This window comes from Rana temporaria, chromosome 11 (genome assembly GCF_905171775.1).
Source record: "Rana temporaria chromosome 11, aRanTem1.1, whole genome shotgun sequence".
NCBI lineage: Eukaryota > Metazoa > Chordata > Amphibia > Anura > Ranidae > Rana > Rana temporaria.
In genome coordinates, this window is record NC_053499.1 from 161,971,574 (window position 1) to 161,986,887 (window position 15,314).

The 15,314-nt window shown below is 47.2% G+C and overlaps 1 protein-coding gene across 1 annotated transcript in view; it reads left to right on the plus strand.

Moving 5' to 3' along the window:
- The first annotated feature begins 2,928 nt into the window (after positions 1–2,928).
- The window catches only part of TMED6 (transmembrane p24 trafficking protein 6), an 18,909-nt gene continuing 6,523 nt past the window's right edge, over positions 2,929–15,314 (plus strand). Inside the window, exon 1 of the mRNA XM_040329607.1 lies at positions 2,929–3,221. Within this exon, the coding sequence (XP_040185541.1) occupies positions 2,949–3,221 (273 nt within the window). The 5' untranslated portion in view covers positions 2,929–2,948. The remainder of the gene's footprint in view (positions 3,222–15,314) is intronic.

Genomic DNA, 15,314 nt, shown 5'->3' on the forward strand with positions numbered 1-15,314 from the left:
TGTTGGTTTGTGGGGTTTCTATGGCTGTGTATTGAGGGGGCGGGGAATAGATGGGAGTGGCTGTTGGTTTGTGGGGTTTCTATGGCTGTGTATTGAGGGGGCGGGGAATAGATGGGAGTGGCTGTTGGTTTGTGGGGTTTCTATGGCTGTGTATTGAGGGGGCGGGGAATAGATGGGAGTGGCTGTTGGTTTGGGGGGTTTCTATGGCTGTGTATTGAGGGGGCGGGGAATAGATGGGAGTGGCTGTTGGTTTGTGGGGTTTCTATGGCTGTGTATTGAGGGGGCGGGGAATAGATGGGAGTGGCTGTTGGTTTGTGGGGTTTCTATGGCTGTGTATTGAGGGGGTGGGGTGCATTTTACTGACGGATATCTCTGGCTTTTCACTGTGCCAATGAGTGGGACTAAAGCAGGGGTGCCCATCCCCCTCACCCATGGGCCTGCAGAGCCCTCTGATGTGGCCCACGACCTCCAAGCCCAGCGAGTTCCCGTCCCTCCATCCCAGAGCATCAGAGTTCTAAATGGAGCCAGAGGAAGCACCGCTGTTACCTGTACTGACCCATAGACTTCTGTCATTACCTGTACTGACCCATAGACTTCTGTTCTTACCTGTACTGACCCATAGACTTCTGTTATTACCTGTACTGACCCATAGACTTCTGTCATTACCTGTACTGACCCATAGACTTCTGTCATTACCTGTACTGACCCATAGACTTCTGTCATTACCTGTACTGACCCATAGACTTCTGTCATTACCTGTACTGACCCATAGACTTCTGTTCTTACCTGTACTGACCCATAGACTTCTGTTCTTACCTGTACTGACCCATAGACTTCTGTTCTTACCTGTACTGACCCATAGACTTCTGTTCTTACCTGTACTGACCCATAGACTTCTGTCATTACCTGTACTGACCCATAGACTTCTGTTCTTACCTGTACTGACCCATAGACTTCTGTTTATTACCTGTACTGACCCATAGACTTCTGTTCTTACCTGTACTGACCCATAGACTTCCGTTATTACCTGTACTGAGCCATAGACTTCTATCATTACCTGTACTGACCCATAGACTTCTGTCATTACCTGTACTGACCCATAGACTTCTATCATTACCTGTACTGAGCCATAGACTTCTGTTATTACCTGTACTGACCCATAGACTTCTATCATTACCTGTACTGAGCCATAGACTTCTGTTCTTACCTGTACTGACCCATAGACTTCTGTTCTTACCTGTACTGACCCATAGACTTCTGTTCTTACCTGTACTGACCCATAGACTTCTGTCATTACCTGTACTGACCCATAGACTTCTGTTCTTACCTGTACTGACCCATAGACTTCTGTTCTTACCTGTACTGACCCATAGACTTCTGTCATTACCTGTACTGACCCATAGACTTCTGTTCTTACCTGTACTGACCCATAGACTTCTGTTCTTACCTGTACTGACCCATAGACTTCTATCATTACCTGTACTGACCCATAGACTTCTGTCATTACCTGTACTGACCCATAGACTTCTGTCATTACCTGTACTGACCCATAGACTTCTATCATTACCTGTACTGAGCCATAGACTTCTGTTATTACCTGTACTGACCCATAGACTTCTATCATTACCTGTACTGAGCCATAGACTTCTGTTCTTACCTGTACTGACCCATAGACTTCTGTTCTTACCTGTACTGACCCATAGACTTCTGTTCTTACCTGTACTGACCCATAGACTTCTGTCATTACCTGTACTGACCCATAGACTTCTGTTCTTACCTGTACTGAGCCATAAACTTCTGTTATTACCTGTACTGACCCATAGACTTCTGTTACTACCTGTACTGAGCCATAGACTTCTGTTCTTACCTGTACTGACCCATAGACTTCTGTCATTACCTGTACTGACCCATAGACTTCTATCATTACCTGTACTGAGCCATAGACTTCTATCATTACCTGTAGTGACCCATAGACTTCTATCATTACCTGTAGTGACCCATAGACTTCTATCATTACCTGTAGTGACCCATAGACTTCTATCATTACCTGTACTGACCCATAGACTTCTGTTGTTTCCTGTACTGACCCATAGACTTCTGTTGTTTCCTGTACTGACCCATAGACTTCTGTTACTACCTGTACTGACCCATAGACTTTTGCTGCTTGCAGGACTTTTTCTAACATCCTGCAAGCACACTGCCCCGGTGTGAACGCACTCGGCCTCTCACACTTGAGAGGCGTTTTATAGGCGCAATTTTAGCCCTTTAGCGCCTGAAAAACGCCTCTTGTTCTAAAAGCGTTGCCTATGGAGAATTTTAAGCACGCCGCCATTCCACGGGCAGACACAATTTTAAAGCGTGACAATTTACTAGGCGTAACATCTTTAACGTTATACAAAAAAATTGAGCTAAAGTTAATGTTTTTTTTTTTTTGTAATTATTTTCCCAAAAAAAATGCGTTTGGAAAACCGCTGCGCAGCTACCTTGTGACATAAAAAATGGCAAAACTCACCATTTTATTCTACAGGGTCTCTGCTAAAAAAAAAATTTGTTTGGAGGGGGGGGGGTTCTAAATAAATATTCTAGCAAAAAAAAAAGTAGATTTTTATATGTAGGCGTGAGGTGATCCTACATATAAAAATCTCTCCTTTTTTTTGCTCGAAATTTTATTTAGACCCCCACCCCCCCCCCCCCCACCCAAACATAATTTTATTTTTTTATAAATAATTTTTACAAAATGTATTTTTGCTAGAAAATGGCCCGGGTACGAAGTGGTTAAAATATTACATATAAGATCTGAACTCTTTTTACCATAATTATTACTCAGGCTTTGGTGAATACATTTCCTTAGACGTTGGTTGTACTTCTTGTACCCGGCGGCTCTGAGCGTTCTGATTGCTGAGTCCTGGCCGGGAGGTGCCGCCCCCCCCCCCCCCCCTCTCTGGTTAATGATTACAGAGGCGGCTCTGGGATCCAGCAGTCGGTCGTCTCCTCTTCGGCCCGCACACTTCATCATCATCATGCTCCTCGCAGTCTTTCTCTTCTTGTCTCTTTTCCTCCAAGGTTTGCCGCAGAAGACCGAGCCTCTGAGCAGCGCCACCTCCCAGCCCTTATTCCGCGGCGCCGACCGCTACGACTTCGCCGTCTTGGTGGGGCCGGCTGGCTCGGAATGCTTCTACCACTTTGCCCATCAGAGCAGCTATTTCTACTTTGGATATGAGGTAAGTGATCGTCTTCCGTAGTTTATACCGATCGGTATTCTATAATGGATCTGGTATAGGGAAGATAAATGTCATTGATTATCGATTAATATTCCAGCAGGAAAAACAATGTAACATCTGCTTTTGTACGTCACTTATTCTGATCACGGGATTTAATGTCTTTCTATTCGGCCTCAGGCACTTCTCTCCACATGTGGGAGGAGCATAAAACCTACGAGCAGATGTGCTTTCCCACTGGTGCTTGTCCTCTTATTCAGGTTACCGGGGTCCAGTGGCAGCTGGTGCTCCAAATTTTCTGGGGGGCGCAAACAAACTGAAAAAAAACCATCAATTTCAGCCACTGCGTCCCGCCAAGCGCGGCCACTGCGTCCCGCCAAGCGCGGCCACTGCGTCCCGCCAAGCGCGGCCACTGCGTCCCGCCAAGCGCGGCCACTGCGTCCCGCCAAGCGCCCCGCCAAGCGCGGCCACTGCGCCCCGCCAAGCGCGGCCACTGCGTCCCGCCAAGCGCGGCCACGGCGTCCCGCCAAGCGCGGGCACTGCGTCCCACCAAGCGCGGCCACGGCGTCCCGCCAAGCGCGGGCACTGCGTCCCACCAAGCGCGGCCACGGCGTCCCACCAAGCGCGGCCACGGCGTCCCACCAAGCGCGGCCACGGCGTCCCACCAAGCGCGGCCACGGCGTCCCACCAAGCGCGGCCACTGGGTCCCACCAATCGCGGCCACTGGGTCCACCGGGTCCCCACCAAGCGCAGCCACCGGGTCCCCACCAAGCGCAGCCACCGGGTCCCCACCAAGCGCAGCCACCGGGTCCCACCAAGCGCAGCCACCGGGTCCCATTAAATGTTGCCAGTGTGCATCCCCGCAGAGTCCTCGATGACTTCACCCGTCCTCTGCTATTATTGGATGCCTGATTAGGCGTCCAATCACAGCGCCTGTCGCTTTAGCCAATCGGGTGACAGGTCACCGGATTGGCGGGTCAGTGTTAGGGAAGCGATTTATTCGCTTCCCTAACACAACATTGAGTAAGCAGCGAACGCACGGCACAGGCTTCCACCAATTTAGAAGCCTATGGCTCTAATCAGGCGCTTCCAAAACACCTCCACCTGTGTAATTCAGATGCCCGGCGCCCGACAAGGGTCCGGACACCTGAATAGGGGGCAGCAGCGGCATCCATAGATGGACTTATGCAATGCATGAATCTATGGTGATAGGCAGGTGCAGGAGAGAGGGAGGGTGGCTCTCCAGCGCCCTTTATGGAGGCGCCGCCACTGCTTGAGTCACTGCCTTTTAGCCACTAGCGTGGCACAATTTTTGGCAAGATACTTGCACCATCACTGGCCAAGTATGTATTCTGGGTGACATTGTGTACATGGAGCTCTTATTGGCATTGGAGCACGGTAGACTTGCCTCTGTCAAATACATTTGGCCTTACCGGATAGCCTATGGTGCAGCCATTCTCAACCAGGGGGGTCCTGCAGAGGTGGGAAGGGGCTTCTTGAGCTGTGACCTCCCATGTGATGGTGCCTACAGAGTTCCAGGTCCAACACCACTTGGCAGAGCCAGAGCCATGACTGTGAGGGGAACATTCTCCCCACTGACCACCAGCAATGGAAGGAACTTTTCCCATAGACCACCAATAGACTAATTTTAGCTGGGGCTCCGTGAGACCAAAAATGTATGGCAAGGATTCTTCTGGTGGTAAAAAGCCACCCTATGGTGAGGGAGCGATGAGAAACGGGATGCTTTTTGGGGCTTGTAGTTCCCCCACCTTCAAGCAGAGACACATCGCCCCATTGGTGGGAACGCGCTCAGGTTTATGTAACACGGCAGCTTAAGGGGGCAAGGTTCTATATAAAGTATAGTAATCTAGAGCAGGGGTCTCCAAACTTTCTAAGCGAAGGTCCTTCAGACGTTGGTGGGGCCGGACTGTGGCCACCGGGAGTAGAAAATGTCCCATCTTTGGTGTTGCAGGAATTGTGCCCCATCATTGGTGTCAGTGGGAGCAATAGTGTCCCATCATTGGCCTTTTGACCTGTACAAAATTGCGGTAAAAATCATGGCAAAATCCCACGACTTTCTGCCTGAAAACGCTATGCTCGGGTGTGAATGGGGCCTTAACGTCATTGTTGTCAGTGGGAGGAACTGTACCCCATCATTGGTGTCATTGGGTCTTGTTGGTGTCATTGGGAGGAACTGTACCCCATCATTGGTGTCATTGGGCCTCGTTGGTGTCAGTGGGAGGAACTGTACCCCATCATTGGTGTCATTGGGCCTTGTTGGTGTCAGTGGGAGGAACTGTACCCCATCATTGGTGTCATTGGGCCTCGGTGTCAGTGGGAGGAAACGTACCCCATCATTGGTGTCATTGGGCCTCGTTGGTGTCAGTGGGAGGAACTGTACCCCATCATTGGTGTCAGTGGGCGGAACTGTACCCCATCATTGGGCCTCGTTGGTGTCAGTGGGAGGAACTGTACCCCATCATTGGTGTCAGTGGAAGGAATTGTTCCCCATTGTTGGTGTCATTGGGAGGAATTGTGCCAGATCATAATGTCTCTGGGCCCCATTGTTGGTGTCTCTGGGCCCCATTGTTGGTGTCTCTGGGCCCCATTGCTGGTGTCTCTGGGCCCCATTGCTGGTGTCTCTGGGCCCCATTGTTGGTGTCGCTGGGCCCCATTGTTGGTGTCGCTGGGCCCCATTGTTGGTGTCGCTGGGCCCCATTGTTGGTGTCGCTGGGCCCCATTGTTGGTGTCGCTGGGCCCCATTGTTGGTGTCGCTGGGCCCCATTGTTGGTGTCGCTGGGCCCCATTGTTGGTGTCGCTGGGCCCCATTGTTGGTGTCGCTGGGCCCCATTGTTGGTGTCGCTGGGCCCCATTGTTGGTGTCGCTGGGCCCCATTGTTGGTGTCGCTGGGCCCCATTGTTGGTGTCGCTGGGCCCCATTGTTGGTGTCGCTGGGCCCCATTGTTGGTGTCGCTGGGCCCCATTGTTGGTGTCGCTGGGCCCCATTGTTGGTGTCGCTGGGCCCCATTGTTGGTGTCGCTGGGCCCCATTGTTGGTGTCGCTGGGCCCCATTGTTGGTGTCGCTGGGCCCCATTGTTGGTGTCGCTGGGCCCCATTGTTGGTGTCGCTGGGCCCCATTGTTGGTGTCGCTGGGCCCCATTGTTGGTGTCGCCGGGCCCCATTGTTGGTGTCGCCGGGCCCCATTGTTGGTGTCGCCGGGCCCCATTGTTGGTGTCGCCGGGCCCCATTGTTGGTGTCCCTGGGCCCCATCGTTGGTGTCACTGGGCGGAGCTGTGCCCCATCGTTGGTGTGAGTGAATGTAAATTGTGCCCCAAGGGCCGGATAAAAGCAAGCAAAGGGTCGCAGTTTGGAGACCTCTGATCTGGAGCACCCAGATTTCCTTCTTCTGTCGTTGCGTTTTGATCGCGGTGTTACACGACCCCCGGCGATGTCGCTTTCCTCCGTCTCTATGACGCGTTTGGGGCGAGAGTTCTGGAACTGGAAAGGAGGGAGAAACCTTTTGTGTAGAAGTTTTGTGATGACGAGGACATTGCTGGGAACACGACATCTGCTGCCAACCCAAAGCTCCTTATCTCCCGCAGCAAGGTGACCTCCTCCCCCGACCGTCCCCCACAACAAACACACCTGAGTCTAATCAGAGAGAACCGGCGAGGGATTCTTTATTATCAGCAACACTTCAATAGGGGGGGGGGGGGTTTGTAATTGGGGGAGGGGAGACTCATACTGGAGGGTCTTCAATTTCCTTTTAGGCCTTGTACTCACGACCGGATCTGTGCGCTGGAAACTGTCTGCCCGACAGTTTCCGGCGTACAAGGCTGATTTGTGTTTTGTTCCGCTGGCGTGTACACACCAGCGGACCAAATTCCCGTCGTACCGGAACGCGTGCACGTAAACTACGTACGACGTCACTATAAAGGGGAATACCAAAGTTAATGGCGCCGCCCTCTGTTCCTCTTTTGCTAGTTACGTGTTTGCTCGTGTTAGTGAAGGTTTGGTTAGAGCTGATTCGCGCTTCTCGGTCTCCAGGCTTTGACAGCGTGTATTCACGGGTTCAGTGCGTGTGCTTGCGGTAACGTAGTTGTCATTCGGCTATAGGCAAGCAGGTTGTTTCTGCTTTAGCAGTTGCATCCTGTGCGCTCGTATCTGTTTGTCACGCGTTTGTCGCAGGTAGTGCTGGATTTGCGAGTGCTTTCTGTTTCAGTGTGTTCTTGACTGACCAGCCGGCCGGTTTGAAGCCATGATGGAGCAGCAGCGTCAATTTTCGCGAGTTGGTGCTGTTTATGGGATGGCTGCTGGATATGTTCATTTGTCCAGTACTTTGGCCAGAAACAGGGGGCGGAGGCGTTTCTGGACCAAGAATTGGTTGCGCCAGCGTGACCAGTTCTCACATATGCCTCTGCTTAGGGAACTCCAGGAGAATAATCCTAATGACTATAGGAATTTTCTCCGCATGACGGACCCCGTATTCAACAGTCTGCTGGAACTTCTGTCCCCCTATATCACGAGGCAGGACACTGTGATGCGCCAAGCCATCACGGCCGAGCAGAGGCTTATTGCCACGTTGCGGTACCTGGCGACTGGGAGGAGCCTGCAGGACCTCAAGTTCTCGACAGGCATCTCTCCGCAGGCGCTTGGGGTCATCATACCGGACACGTGTGCTGCCATCATCAAAGTTCTGCATGAGGAGTATATTAAGGTAAGTTTCCTGGCTCTAATAATGTGGCCAACTAACTTTATTTTTATTTTCCCAGATATGCTGTGTGTTTAACTAACGTTCCCTTTTCTCCCTATGCATGTTGATATCAGCTTTACATGTTTTATTCTTGGCCTACCTGCATATTTGTCCCTTACCCAATATTAACCTGTCCAGCATGCTATCCTAGGGACAAACCCACCTTGCCATTTTTTAAAACAGGACTTTTTGGTTTTTGTGTCCCCCCCCCCCCCCCCTTCAAACTTTTATTGTCCCCATCAGAGGGCTGTGGAGTCTCTTAATGAAGTGGCCCTATATATTTCATTTCCCAAATTCTCCATGCACATTTTTCTAATGCAATTTTAATACTGTGAACTGTCACAAGGATGCTTGTAGGATGTTTTTGTTACAAAGTACTAAATCTCTTTTTTTGTTTGTCCCCACAGCTACCCTCCACACCACAGGAATGGCAGTCTGTGGCTTCCCAATTTGCCCAGCGGTGTGATTTTCCAAACTGCGGTGGAGCAATAGATGGGAAACACGTCCGCATTGTGCCCCCACCCCGCTCGGGGTCGTACTATTATAATTACAAGGGTTATCATAGTATTGTGTTGATGGCGGTGGTGTCGGCACAGTATGAGTTTCTCTATGTGGACGTGGGGAAGAACGGCCGGATGTCTGATGGGGGAGTGTTCGCACGGACTGATTTCTATGATCGTCTCCAAGCTGGTGGTCTGGCATTGCCACCAGATGAAGATAATGTGGAAGGACTTCCGTTTGTGTTCCTAGCGGACGAGGCTTTCGGGCTTGGTCCTCACCTCATGCGGCCTTTTCCCCAGAGGACCCTCACCTCAGAGAGGAGTGTGTTTAATTTTCGGTTGGCCAGGGCTCGGAGGGTAGTCGAGAATGCCTTTGGGATACTCACCAACCGGTTCCGCCTGTTCAGGACATCGATACATCTGGCGGAATATAAATTGGACACCGTTGTATTTGCCTGCTGCATTTTGCACAACTTTTTACGCAGGCACTCCCAGACGTACCTACCCGACATCGGTTCTGAGGCAAGACTACCCTCAGATCCCCTTCCCGGGCTGGACACTGGTCGCGCTGGCTTGGCCCCCCAATCAGCTCGTGAGGTACGCGACAAATATGTTGAGTACTTCATGGGTCGGGGGGCCATTGCTATGCCAGATCATATTTCTTTCTAATTCGGCCCCCAAAGAAAGGAATATTCTCAAAAATAATAAATAATTAGACCATTGGACTTTATACAGTTGTTTGTCATTAATGCTTTTTCTCTTTTTCTCTGTCTTCCTGGTTCTCTAACTAACTTCTTCAATTGTAATGCATAATTGATTTCTCCACTTTTAGTAACTAACCACATTTTGCACAGTATTCACTCATCTACAAACAGGGTATTGAGTCTAGAAATAAGAAGCAACTCCATTTGTAAATTTTGAGGTCAAGTATTTTAATTTTTGCTTGTTCATGACCCCCAAAATTATTTTATATATTTTTCATTACTCCCTGCTTTTGTACTTAGGAGTCCAAAAAATATTTTTTTTTTTTTTTATTTTTTTTCAGGTAATTCAACCAAAAATATTATGCAGATTATACATTTATTACCAAGTTCACTTTTTTTTTTATCAAATATAGTTAGATTTATTGTTTACATATATATATATATATATATATATATAGATTATATTTGGTGGGGTGTTTAGCGCCTTAATGTTTTTTTTCGGCATATTTTTTATGCACAAAAAACAATAATTTTTTTAACATTTTTTTTTTTTTTTGGTGTGTTTTTCTCCAAATAAATTTTTATGTGAGAATTTTGAGTCAAATCTCTACTTCACTAAATTCAGTGATTAGAGAGATTTATAATTCTATATATATATATTTAAAAAATGTTACCGTTGTTTATTCTTTATGGTCTAAACTTTATAGTATCCCAAAATGTTCAACATGGTCAAAAAGTAACAAAATCCAATTCCAAAAATATAAAAACTCACAACAGCAGTCAGTCATGGTGTGCTTTCACACTGGAACACGCCAAAATTGGAAGATACACACATTCAGTGCAAACTCGCCAAATGTCATTGGTTCAACAGACAAATGGCCACATGTGCTATCTGACATCATGGGTGATCAATGTCTGTGTTTTGTGGGAGCAAACCCTTCCTCTCAACTACTTGAGGATGGAGGAGGGGGTTGGACCCACAAAGCACAGACATTAGATATTCTGTGATGGCAGATAGCACATGTTGGCACACTGTGTGTGTATCTTCAAATTTTGGCGTATTCATTATTAAAACTGTAAAAATTTTTGTGGGGGCGGGGGATGGGCGGGGGGTGTTTCAGTCTTTGACACGGCCCATCATGTCAATAATGTTCTTAAAATTAGATTCGATGACCATCATTCTTTGCCGCATATTGTCCATTTCCGTGCTGCATTCCAAAAGCACATTGGTTACATTCTGTTCCATGAGAAACATCCTTTCACGCATATTGTGCATTTCAGTGCTGCACTCCATTACCTGCTGAATAATTATAGCAGCACTTGCACGTGAAAATATTGGCACACCATCCTCCTCCCCTAAAACCAAGAAAAAAAAAGGCATTTACAACATTCTTTTTCGATGAGGCCTATCTACATATGTTTTTTTGAATCAAGCTAGGGTGACACTGACCTGATGGGCTTCTCCTTTCCACCTCTTCGACATCTTCTATCACTCCTCCTTCTTCCACCACCTCCCCATCATCTTCAATCACTCCTCCTTCTTCCACCACTTCCCCATCATCTTGGACTCCTCCTTCATCCATCAATCCACCTTCTTTCAATTCGCCAAATTGGTCTTCCGCCACTTGCCCTTCATCTGCTATGACTTCTAAGTCCAAAATTACTTCTTCCTCCTCTCTTCCTTCCTCCTTTCTTCCTTCCTCCTCTCCTTCCACATCCTCCTCTCCTTCCACATCCTCCTCTCCTTCCACATCCTCCTCTCCTTCCACATCCTCCTCTCCTTCCACATCCTCCTCTCCTTCCACATCCTCTTCTCCTTCCACATCCTCTTCTCCTTCCACATCCTCCTCCTCCTCCACATGTTGAGATGGAAGATTTTGGCCTTGTCTGGCCCTCTCTGCCTCCTCCAAATGCTGGCGACTTCTTTCCCCTGAAATAAACCAAAAAAAATGTAGACTCATCAGCACACAGATATTGGAGAGCATAAATCGCACACATTGCTTAGAAGATGCTTTCATTTAGTTACTTTTATCTTTCACCAAACCTACATTTTGCAATTACTTCTATATGGCAAGCTCTGATCCTGCCCCTTTTTAGCAAAGTGACACACATGGATGTCCCCCCTAAACTGTATTTCTGGGAGACCCTACCAAAACCCATTTTTGATTTGTGGAGACACAGGTGCTCTGCATTGCAGATGTGAAAACATCTGCTTTATTGACACTGTTTTTAGAATGAATCCTGTTTGCCTTTCCCATTATCATACTTTTTTTTTCTAGAACTAGCTTTTACACAATGTTTACAAACAAAGTTTTTGGCCAGTGAGCCATGTCCAGGTGTGTTGTTCCTGGAATAACCGAGCCTTTCTGATAAACTATGTGATGTTACGTTGTTTACTAAGAACACTGTTTGTAAATATGTAGTTATTTATGTCCTAAAAAATAAATGACAACATGTCTTTAAAATTACAAGCAGGCCAAGGAGGCAGATGGTGAAATATACATGGCAACACATTATTGCAGACAATCACCCCCCCCCCCCCCAACCCCAATATATATTTACTTACTTTTACGCAGAATTTTAAGTATTTTCTTCATCTGATGTGGCTCCCTCAATTTTAAGTCTGACCATCGTTTCCTCAGCTGTTCCTTGGACCTGGTGATCCCAAACATCCTCTGCATTCTCCTCGCCACCTTGTCCATAATATGTGCCTTTCGGCGGTTAGGGGTCTTGTATGGCCCTAATTCACCATCATAGTCCTTCTTTCGCATGATGTAAACTAACTCCACCATTTCCTGGAACCGCATATTAGTGGCTTTATATCTTCTTTTCCTTGATCGGGACGTCCCTGCCTCTGTCCCTTCACTTGTGGCATGAGAGCATCGTGCCCGCTCGTGTGACATCGCCATCTTTCCTTTCCCACAGAGATTATGGGCGTGGAAAAGATGAATTCTTACGCCATGGGCGGAGAAGAGGGCGGCGTTTAATACATACGCGGAGTGTAGAGAATGCAAACAACGTGTTTACGTCGGTTACGCGGAGAATCTTCGAGCGCATCCAGAACATACACAGTTAACGCCATATTTCCTAAACTCATTGATTAGGGGCCTCGCAAAGGTGACGAGGGCGGGGTTTCATAAATACGCGGAGTGTTTAAAAGGTTTACGCCGTGATTACGCATCTTACGCGGTAATTAGGCGAGCGTGAGAAACGAGGAGCGAGAGACAGGAAGGTAAGGAAATTAAAAATGTGATCAGCAGAGGCCTTGAAAATGTAGACACATGGGATGGGGGTTTGGGCTGTTGGTTGCACCCTTTTTAAGCTATTCTGTCTATGGGGTACCACAATGTTATTTTGGTATCCAAATGCTTTTGGACACCTCACAAAATAGAGATGTGAACAATGCTGTACCTCATTGACAAGTTTTTGAATGGTGTATTCAGATCAGGCAAAGTATTGTTCAAGTGTTGGTTGTACAGAGGTCATTAGGAAGTGTCTTTTATGTCATCCATTGTCAGGGGCATGAGATTTACACATGAAAGAGTGCCTAGATGAAAACTGTCATTTGTAAGCATTGTTTAATTTTATATATTTAAAATATTTACTGCAATGTGAACAATGGCTCTGCATCTAGCAAATCAATGTTTGGTACAAGCAATGCGGCCGAGCTGCCAATCATTGTTTAAACAAGAGAGACTGTGTTTGGAATTAGATATAGGTAATAAATTTGAAGACACATATTAGATCAAGGTCAACGCTGATCCTTTGGAATATTTATTTTTCTGTGGTTTATGTTTTTGTAATCTAGACTCAAAAAGAAATATAATTTTGCAAAAATTACAATGGACCTCCTACAAAGCAAGGAATCTATAGAGGCCTTACTTCAAAAATACCAGGACACGCCCATCCTGTGGAATTCAAAGCACTCTTTATATTGCAATAAAGAGGTACGAGCGGCAGCACTAGAAGAGCTAGCAAATTATATGCAAACTTGGGTGCCAGGATGCACTGCCAACATGGTGAAGGATAAACTTGCCAACCTCAGAAGCACATACAGGAGAGCATACAAAGCTAATAAAAGCCAAAAATCCGGAGCAGCAGCAAGACAAGCAAAGGAACCCAAACTGTGGTATTATAAACAGATGGCTTTTTTGCGGGACGAAATGGAAGGCAGGAAAACGATGTCCAGTCTTTCTTGCAACCTTTCCTCCATGCTACCTTCCAGCGGACATTCCCCAGATGACCACAGCCCTGCAGAGTCGGAGGAAGAGGGCCTGGCTGACAGAGATGCAGATCTGCCACCCTTCGATGAGGAGGTATAGTAGTTTCCTCTATATTTATGGCGTAAAGAATTCTTGGTGGATTAATGATTAGATATTGTAAAAAAAAAACCAAGCTGGGAAAAAGCAAACAAAAAGGTGTACAGACAAATAGGTGTCAGGGATGACAACTGCAGGGGTCAGAAGTAGAGTGTATTCAAGTAATAATGAACAGAAAATACTAAACGAAAAACATGAAAATGAGTGTGGTTTTATTTAGCGAAATTGTAAAAAAATTCCTTTTTTTTCCACACAGGAAGAAGAGATCAGCCAGGAGGTGGCAGATCCTCAGGTGTCTGTCAGCCAGGAGGAGGCCGGGGTCAGTGGCAGCCAGGAGGAGGCCGGGGTCAGTGGCAGCCAGGAGGAGGCTGGGCCCAGTGGCCTGCAGCAGGTCCACCCGGCCAGGAGAAGCACCACCAGCCAGTCTTCTCCCCCCCAGGTGAGGCCATCAGGCCGAAGGAGGCAGTTGAGGCCTGTGGAGGAGGCAAGCCTCCGCATGATCCAGGAGGCAAGCGCCATCATGAGGGCCCCCCTCAACCCCACAGAGGCCTTCAGTGCCTCATTGGCCCATGATTTAAATGAAGGGGAGGAGGACCAGAGAAGACTGGCAAAGGCCCTGATGAACCAGGTCCTTTGGTGGATGCAGAAGGGCCTGCTGACCCCAGACACTGGGCTATGTGACCCGGCCCGGCTTGCGGAACACCATCCTCCTGCTGCCACATCAACCCCACCTGCAAGACCCCGTGTTCGATCCGCTGGAAGGCTGCCTGGAGGGAAGGCTGGAAAGAGGAGGAAACGTTGATTTTCTGCCTTCCATTTCCTTCCACATAAAGGACATCTTGTTTGTACTACCACAGTTTGGGTTCCTTTGTTTGTGTGCTGCTGCTTCATATTTTTGTGTTTGGCTCCTGAGGCTTGGAAGTTTATCCTTCACCATGTTGGAAATGCAAGTTTGCATATAGTTTGCTATCTATTCTAGTGCTGCCGTTCTTTTTATTTTTTGTGATGACATTTGCCTGAATAAAAGGCTTTTTGCTTTCATTTGAAAACATGTCTATTGTTTGATATACTGTGGGGATTATTAGGCAGCAAACCTTTAATAAATATACAATGGGTCATTTACAAAGGACACACTCCTTGGGGGGGGGGGGGACATTTGGTGTGCCAACATGGTTTAATATTCTCTAATGAAACACCAAAAAAAAAAAAAAAAAAAAAAAATACATGTAAAAAAAAAATAGTTTAAATGGTGACATAACTAGAAACAAAATAAAAAAAAAAAAATGCACATTCCTTTACAAAAATGACTACTCTAAATTATGGAGGACCACCAACCAAAACACACGTCTGGCATAGAAAACATTATTAAAGGATTACATCACAAGCAAGAAATGTGACATTTTAGTATGGGACAACTCTAATGAAATTGCATCAGCAAGAGAACGGGGTTATTCTAGCAAGAGAAGAATTAATAAAACGAGGCTTTAAAATGTGGTTTAGTGCGCCTTTTTAAGACATTGTTCTCTTGCTAGAATAAAAGGTTTCTAATGACGAATGTGCCATATCCCAAAGAAACGCGAGTTTTACCTGAACGAGCGCTCCCGTCTCCTTATTTGGACTGAGCATGCGCGGGGTTTTTGTACGCTGCTTTTGTGTACAGACGAGCGAACATGTCTGACGGACACGATTCCAGCAGACTGTTTTAAAGCAAGACCAGGAAACAGTTGTTCGTTGGAAAACGGTCTGGCCGACGATTGTTTGCTGGAATTCTGTACGTTACTGCCTACACACGAACGAACATGTCCGCTGAAACTGGTCCGC